Here is an 8,929-nt window from a genome sequence, read left to right as displayed (position 1 = left end):
TTGCACTATTTTCAAACCATAAATGTGAGATGATAGGATGATACAAATAATTTACATATGCTTATGACATTTTGAAGAGTTATGAAATGTATCAATTTTTAGTGATCATAGGCCAACTATGGGGAAAGAAAATGTTTAATTAATGGATATCTTGCCCATAGATCATAGTTGGACATTTCCAATGTTTTGAAAACAATTCTATATTTTATTTACTGTGGTATAGTTATTTTGAAACATATGAACTCAAAACTAGGGTTTAATTTGATACAAACTTGAGTGATTTTCAAAATGTTTGAGTTTTTATCAAAACTTTAAAAATATGATGAATTTTCATGGAAACATATTTTTCCTTGTTAAAGAACATTAAAATAAATATGTGTTCAAAATTTCATGATTTTTTGAATTTTTTATGCATTTCTAAAGTTGGCTTCAGAATGCTGAAATTCTGATTGGGTTTGTGCCAGTCGACTACGATAGTTAGCAATCGACTGGTACCTGTTTTCCAGCACTATCAAGAGATGGTTTTGGAAAATTTTAAGTCCACATTGATACCTAGGTATGTATACATGTTTGGTACAATTTTTTATGGTGTCAAAGGGGGAGAAATGGGAAGGTTTAAGTTAGAAACCTAATTGTATGCAAAACTTGAAAATTAAGTTGAAGAGCATATGTTAAGGGGAGCTTGGGAATTATGCTTCATGTTTACATATTGATTTTAATTTTCATGTTGTTATTAATGTCTAACTTAAACATATTGCCACATATCAAAAAGGGGGAGATTGTTGATGCAATCGACCTAGGTTTGATCGGTACGATCATTGTTTTGATGTGTGTGTCAAAGAGTTTAAGTTAGGCTTTCATATGTGTTTGATATGCGTGTTTGAGTCTTGCAGGACTTGGTGAAACACACATGAGGAGCTTGGTACAGTTAAGTTTGGGAAGCTCATCCTAGGGCTCGGATCCTTGAGTCGGTGAAGGATGGTGTGGAAGACATCCGAGGGACCGCCGGACGAGGAGCAACGGAGTGGAGCCGAGGGAAGAGGACTTCAAGGCAACGTGAAGGATGGCACGGAGAGGAGCCGCGGGCTCGGGTGCATCTAAGGGACGAAGGCCGAGGAAGAGGACTTCAAGGGTGACTCCGGAGAGGAAGAGTGTGAGTATATAATAAGGTGCAATCTAGTCGGTTGCAACTTTTAGCAGTTGATGCAGTCAACTGCATGTTTTAGCAGTCGACTGCACCAGTCGACTGGCATCGAACAGAAGCATTCTGTTCGCTCAGTCGGCAGCGACCAGTGGACTAATAAAACATGCAGTCGACTGGTAAATGACCGTTGGCCAACTGTTGGTGCTGCAAAGTAGCCGTTGGCTACCTCTAACCGTAACACCAGTCACTAATGGTTTTGTCAGTCGATTAGTGCTGAGATGAGTTGATATGATGATCAACTCTCTCCTCTTATTTAAAGGAAGCTTTGGGCTTGAAGTAGGTTACTAATTATTATTGAATCACTCCTTGTTATTGCCCAAAGCTTCCAAGCCTACTCTCTTCCTCCTAAACCTAAGTTCATCTTGTAAGAGGAAGAGAACCTTGTGAGAGGTTGTACTCCACCGAGAATGAGTAAGTAAGCTCTAGCTGGAGATTGCCGGGGATTGATCCACCGAAGGATCAAGGGTTCGTCCACCTCAAGGACACGCCGTGGAGTAGAAGCAAGCAATCTCCGAACCACGTAAAGGAATCGTGTTAGCGTTTGTGCTCTTACTTGTTTATTTTCATTGCTTTAGTTTTCGTATTCCTCTTGCGTAACTAACCTTGTAGAGAAGAATCGAAGTTGGGGGTGACCTAGCTATCCAACCCCCCTTCTAGCCGGCCACCGATCCCTTACACTGGTCACCTTTGACTTCACCCACCTCTTTGTCCACCAGAAACTTAATCTTCTGGCAGAAGGTGGACACCACTTCTTGGAACTCATTGAGGGTCAATCGACCAAGTATGATATTGTAGGCGGACGGCGTGTTCACCACAATGAAGTTAATGGTCCTGGTTCTCTTGAGCGGCTCCTCTTTGAGCGAAATGGCTAGCCGTGCCGGGCCGATCGGCAACACTTCGTTACCTGTGAAGCCGTAGAGTGGGGTTGCCATTGGATGCAACTCGCTCCGGTCAATTTGCAGCTGGTCGAATGCCTTCTTGAATATGATATTCATCGAGTTCCCTGTATCAACAAAGGTTCGGTGAATAGTATAATTAGCGATTACCACTCAGATGATCAGGCGTCGTCGTGAGGGATTTCCACTCCTTCTAAGTCTCGAGGGTCGAAGCTTTTTTCAGGTCCTTGACCTTCTCCTTGCTGCACCCCACAAAGTGGATCTCCAGTCACCGAGCATGCGATTTCCTCACTCGGTTGGAATCACCGTTGGTCGGCCCACCAGCAATCATTCCAATTTCTCCTCGAGCGGCGTTGCTCCTATTTTCTTCCTCCTGAGCTGAGGGTCTATTCTACTCAGTAGAAGCTCAGGGCGGGACTCAAGTTATTCCTTCGCTGGGGCTAATGATGGTGCCACTCAGACGCCCATCTCTCTTCCTCCTTCCGGCCTATTGATCGGCATCTATGATGATGATCGGGTGATGGTGACCGATGACAATATCCTCGTGGATTCGGTCATCTTACAATCAGAGTCAGATCATAGCAGTCGCACGTGTTGTGCATCACCGACTGATGGAAGGAGCATAATAGTGGCGTCCATGCCTTGCCTTTTGCAACCTTTGGGCGACCAGCAACTACATGCTGCACGGCATGTGTCCTTGGCTCCTGGTGTTACTGGGCTCCTCCCGATCGAGGCTCCTTTGGGGATTGATGGCTACTCGATGGTCACCGCTCAGGCGCTGCTATGGGCTCGGGAGGCGTCTCCTTTCTTCTGGCCGCTTAGGCTTCCTCCACGTTTATATATTCTATGGCCCTCCTGATCAGGTGGTCGAAATCCCTCAGCAGCTTCCAGATGAGTGATTGGAAGAACTCTCCTTCGGTGAGGCCTTAGGCTAAGGCGTTCACCAATACTTCTGCAGAGATTGAGGGAATATTCATGGCTACCTAATTGAAGTGTTGGATATAGGCCCTTTGTGCCTCCTTGGGCCATTACTTCAAGGAGAACAGATTGACACTTATCTTCTGGTGGTGGTGACTACTGGCGAAGTGGTGTAAAAATGCCGCTCGGAAGTCTTTGAAGGTATGAATTGATCCGTTCGGCAATCTCTTGAACCAACGTTGTGCTAATCCGAAAAGAGTGGTGAGGAAGACCCGACACTTCACCCTATCGGTGTACTGATGAAGTGTGGCCGCATTGTCAAACTTGACCAAATGATCATTCAGATCGGTAGTTACATTGTATTCTCTTATCGCCAGCAGGGTGTAGTGTCTTGGCAGAGGATCGTCCAGAATCTCCTACGAGAATTCTTGATTGATCTGCTCGGGCGAATCATCGTCCCTTGGTGCCTTCCCCTTTCGTGCATCTTGAACAGGTGTGTCATCCGAGGAAGACCCCCAGTCCTTGTCCGCTCAGCACCATTCCTCTGATAGAGTATGGAACATCGCTCGATGAAAGGGGATCGGCGCATTAGGTGTCTCCCCGTACATGCCGATCGGCTTCATGTTCTGTCCCCGAATGGATGCATACTCCGCTCGGTCTCCATATCCTACTTGATGCCCTACCACTGATGTCGCAGGCTCATGCACTTGGTGCTCGGCCAGCGCTTGTTATTATTGTTGCTCAACTATCCTTGTCACTCGAGCTTGTATAAGCATATCGAGCTCCTCCTTTGTCAATGTCACCGTGGTGAATCGTCCAACGTCCTCCATCTTCTCGTCTCGGATGTAGGTTACGTTCCCACAGGCGACACCAAAATGATCCTATCCGAAAATCGGAAGGTGAAAAGCTGGGGATATGACTACTGCATTGACTGGATATAGACGACGTCTCACTCTGCAAAACAAGCAACATCCGTGCCGAGACAGGGAAGGGTCCCCGACGTTGGCCTTCCGACGCTCAAGTCAGTCACCCTAACTGTAGAGGAAAGCATAGCAACAATAACGCAAGCGCAAACAGTGAATAATGCGTACTTCTGCCGATGATTGGACCCCCCCCCCTTTATATAGAGCCCTAGTGGACGACGTGCACATTCCTTGAGGTGTGGACACGTTCTCCAATGTGTCCTATGAAAGGATCTATCAGGAAAGTACATCTGACAGCATATCTTAACAGAGCATGTATATCCCTGACAAGACAGTAGAAGCTACCGCCGTACGATCTGCCTGTTGATCATGCTTCATGTCAGTGACACTATCTCCCAAAAAGATATCAAGAGATATGACAATGGTCCCGCTGTTTGCCCGAGCGAGGTTGTCGCTTGGCCGGGACTCCTCCGCTCTGTCGGTCTCAACTGCTCTTCCTTGCGGTAACTGAGCGTAATAGCTTGTCCCTCCCGATCGAACAAACTCTTCGGTCTCCTTAGCGTCTCACTGCTTCACTCTGAGCGTTTGGCGACCCTACCATACTTTCCTGAGCTAGATGGGTGATCTGCTTGGATACATCTCCGATTGATCAGACACTGACTGCCCCGATCAACCGTTATAATCGAATTCCACTCGGCAATTATAGATGAATTTTTTGACACCATAATATTGACCATCTTAATTTTAATCAATATCTCGACAGTTGATCCGTGTCGAACGGCCCTTTTATAGTCGCATCACTGGATAATCGTGATTTGAGTAAATCGCATGATCCATTAAGCGGTTTGGGAAATCACCATTTTTTATGAAAATATTTGTCGGCGGCGGCGACCATTATAGTTTACATATTGGAAACGGGAGTCTACGTTCTTCATTTATTGGAAGCTCAAACCATCGACGGGAAAACGAAGGGCGATGCTTCAAATGGAGATGCTATTGGGCACGCCCATTCCGGTGACTCCCGGCTCAGAGTACGGCTTCAGGAGCTGGTATGGCACGATTCCCGCACCACACCGATTCTTTAGACTGGGGTCGACGTTCCTTGCGTCGATGATACCCTCGATCTCCCTCAGCCTGCCGTTGAAGCGCTCGAAGGCCGCATACACCACCGGGTTCTTCGTCCACGAAGCCTCCGCATCCTTTCCCAAGTACTCCTCGTCCGGCGCGTGCGCCGACAGCACGTCCAGGATCGCCATCACCTGCGCCGCTTGGATCTTTGACGGGAAGCATCGCAGCAAAGCCGCCTCCGGCTTCGCCCGGAACGCCGCCAGGTCGTCCTCCGTGGCATCCTCCACCGGCATGTTGGCGCGCGTGACGGAGGGGCGGTTGGGGAAGTACCCGGCGAAATGGTACTGCCCGAAGTTGACGGCGGCGTGATGGCCGGAGGCTACCCAGATGATGGTGGTGAGTATACGGACGAGGTCCGCCGGCGTCTTCAGCGACGGCCACCACGGCTCGTGCTGCTTATCACCGTGGCCCTTGGTGCGCACCTCCGTCCACCATGATTGGAGCTCTGAGTCCGCGGCTACATCGGCCGGCGAGGGGTAGTAGTGGTCAACATAATCGGCCACCCACTGCTCGATGGCGGACCAGATCAGGAGGCCGTCCTGGGCGTAGGGGTAGTCATCGATGGTGAGCCGGAGGCCGTGCTCTGCCTCGGGATCTTCCACCGCCATCCCCCTGTGGAATCAAAATCTCATCTTCTAATCACAACGATCTAAAAAAGTGAAATTTTGAAGGAAAAATTAAAATTCGAACCTTCTGATGAGGTCGGCGGGCAAAGCTTCCATGTCGAAGCGCCACAGCTTGTAGTAGGCGGCGGAGCAGAGTGCGAGGGAGTACTTCCCTGGCGAGAAGGTCTTCTCGATAATGCCGTCGCAGTTGATGAGGGACAAGCGGGCGAGGGCGTTGATCTCCATGGTGTAGCGGAAGTAGGGGTGCATCAGGCGGTAGATCGGATGCATCTGGCTCAGCTGCCGGTTGGCGGCGATGATGTATGGCTCCACGCAGCAGTGAGTCCGAAGCCTTGAGCCAAGGTAAGAACTTTAGAATCTCAAATCGGAAATTTCGCCGGAATGTGAAAGCGGTTACCAATGGGAGACGAGCTGGTGGTAGCCGGAGTCGTGGGCCGCGACGTGCGCCTTGGCGAGACGCCAGAGCCAGGCGTCGGTGGCGTTCCAGCTGGGCTCGAACACTTGCCTCCACTGCGGCTGCTTCGGAGAAGCCGGCCGCGTGAGCTCGATGGCGATCGGACGCAGGGTGCTCTCCGGCGTGAGGAAGAACAGAGTCCGGGAGGCATAGAGCGTCGAGTCCTCCAGCTCTCGGACCTTGTGCACGAACGGAAGCAGCAGATCATGGTAGTCCAAAATGAAGAGCTTCTTCTGCTCCAACGCCTGCATGATCGATCAAACAAAAACTAAGATGAAAAATAAAAGATTAATTTTTGATGATTTCGAACTAATGATCAACTGGAGAAGACGATAAGAGTTGTTGCGATTGACCTCGTCGACTGTCATGATTCCTTTAATTTCTTTCTCAATGAGCTCCGCCGTGATCAGCGACTCCGGCGGACCGTAAATGCTTGGATCGAGTTTGCTTACCAATGGAAATTCCTGTAAAAAATTCCATTTTATGTCTTTTTGCGATTATTAAAAGGTTAATTAATGAATCGAGAAAATTTTGATTAATTACTGTCACTAGTTGAATGCTGAGAGGATTGAGGCCCGCCAACGTCTGCCGGGAAAATTCTTCATCTCTGAACCAGGAAAACTTATCCCCTGTTAAAAAATCAGAGTAAATAAGTAAAATATCACAGGAATATTTTTTAAAAAAATACATACAGAATTTATTATGAATAATCTTACTGTCGATCATTTCAGGCAGTTCGAACTGGAGGATATTCTGCGCGCCGCCGACGATCGCCTTCACGAGCCGGGGAACGATGGTGCGGAAGGGGTGCGTGGAATCTTTGGGTGGCAGTGGCAAGCCCTCGTTGAAGAGCGCGTCGATGGCGGTGAAGTAAGGGAAGCCCATCCGCGAGTCCACCAGCGCCGTCGAAACCGACGGCAGCAGGCCGTGTATCACCGACCGCACCGTCTTCGCCCCGAACGTCACCTGCTTCACCTCGGAGAAGTTCTCGTCCCTCGGCACGTACACGGTCGCGCTCCTCTGCTCCGATTTAGGATCTGAAACGAATCTTTCTTCAATGGGCCATCAAGAGCAAGTGATCGATGAAATGCGAGAGTGGGAAATGTTCGATGAAATGCCTGAGCGAGCTCGCGGCCGGCCGGTGCGGCACCGGCGCGGGTAGGGGAACTCGTCGGAGCCACCGAGGACGGGCCGAGCCAGCCCAGGTTTGCTGTCCGGGTTTCCCAGGTCATTGTAGACGTCGTAGTCATAGATCCTCTCGAATTTCTTCCGCTCGCCGGTGCCGTCTCCGCGCAGAATCTCCAGCTCTCGCTGCCGCAGGCGCACCAGCCCCGCCGGCGTTTCCGACGGCAAGTAAGACTGCAAACCACAAAATCATCAGAAAAATAAAAAACATTCTTTTCTTGATTAATCTCTTTTTACCTTGTTGCTGGTGAAGAAGACTCTGTCTTGGCTGTCGTCGAACTTGGAGTGCGACCACGACTTGCAATCGAACAGAAGAGGAGCGGAATCATCGCCGTCGATCGTGAGAACGATGTCTTTGAGAAACAGCTCCTTGTGGTGCTCATTCCGGACGACGACCGCTCCGATCTCTCCAAAATTTGCTGGAACGCTAAAAGTTGCTTCGTATGTGACTCTATCGATTCCTTTCTTGGCCTTGTGGGCGAACGCCGCCACAGTCTTCTTCTCCGATCCTGTTTCTGTTAATTATAGCCAAACATCATCGTCATCATCAACAAAATCGCACATGATCATTAATGTTTACTGCAATTAATGTCGAACTAATGGATCGTTGAGTCAATAATCACCACGGTCAAGGTCAGAGCTGACGAGCTCGAGATGCAGAGTCCGCCCGAGCAGATCGTTAATATCATCGAGACCCCGCGTGGGGTCAATATGCGCAAACTCTCCCCCGACCGTCAGTAGGACGGTGATCGCGGCCTTCACCGTCGCCGGCCGCCTCGACTCGACCACGAAGGTTGGCTGCCCCGACAACGATGAAGCGGACTCGTTGGCCCCGGCGGCGCAGCGTACCTTGTTTCCGTTATTCTGGCGGCGTTGCCGCCGCCACTGTCGTTGTTGGCTGAAGGCTACGACGCCGGAGGCTCCGGCGCCGGGGAGGGAGGGGTGGCGCGGGAAGAAGAGGAGGGACGGTTGAAGAACTGATTGCTTCAACATTGTTGGATCAGTTAACCGTACGTTGCTGATCGATGATGAAGACTAAGTGTGGATTATTAAGACCAGAATGAAGGCGTTTATATAGACTTTAGCACTCACTAACTTATTTATTTTCTATTTTTTTTATTTAATACATAATGTACTATGTTTTTTGTTTTACATTCTTAGAATAACAAAAAAAAAAATAGTATTACATTATAAGTGAAAACAAGAGAATTATGATTGATTAAAAAGGTAAATTTTATTTGAAAATTGTTGAAAAATGTAATTATTTTTTCTAATTAATTAGTGAGCAACAACATATCTCTTTTATTCATATTACTTTTAATATTAACACTCATTATTTATGAATTCTACAATACACTAAATCATCTTAAAATTATATCATATTAAATAAATATATTTTAAATATGTGTTTAAAATATTAAAATTATTATTATTTTTTAATAATAATCTTACTTTTAAAAAAATAATTTTACTATTTTTTAAAAAAATAAAATTTTTTAATATAATTATTAAATAAAATAGGTGTTTGTGGGCCACCAAATCTATATTTAATTTTTAATTTTAAAATTTATATTTTTTAATAAATGAAATTTAAA

General features: G+C 47.5%; 1 protein-coding gene across 1 annotated transcript; it reads right to left on the bottom strand.

The window, feature by feature from the left end:
* Positions 1-4,785: 4,785 nt before the first annotated feature.
* On the bottom strand, positions 4,786-8,378 carry LOC122054776 (linoleate 13S-lipoxygenase 2-1, chloroplastic-like). Its single transcript, XM_042616214.1, has 9 exons — positions 7,958-8,378; positions 7,572-7,849; positions 7,268-7,508; positions 6,866-7,186; positions 6,693-6,778; positions 6,503-6,613; positions 6,093-6,394; positions 5,760-6,026; positions 4,786-5,681 (listed from the first exon to the last, which is right to left on the bottom strand). The coding sequence occupies exons 1-9, from the start codon at positions 8,325-8,327 to the stop codon at positions 4,922-4,924; spliced, it is 2,736 nt and encodes a 911-aa protein (XP_042472148.1). The 5' UTR covers positions 8,328-8,378; the 3' UTR covers positions 4,786-4,921.
* Between the last annotated feature and the right edge of the window lie 551 nt (positions 8,379-8,929).

Source organism: Zingiber officinale, chromosome 1B (genome assembly GCF_018446385.1).
Source record: "Zingiber officinale cultivar Zhangliang chromosome 1B, Zo_v1.1, whole genome shotgun sequence".
Lineage (NCBI taxonomy): Eukaryota > Viridiplantae > Streptophyta > Magnoliopsida > Zingiberales > Zingiberaceae > Zingiber > Zingiber officinale.
The sequence above is the reverse complement of the archived record's forward strand: the minus strand, read 5'-3'. Positions and strand labels throughout refer to the sequence as shown.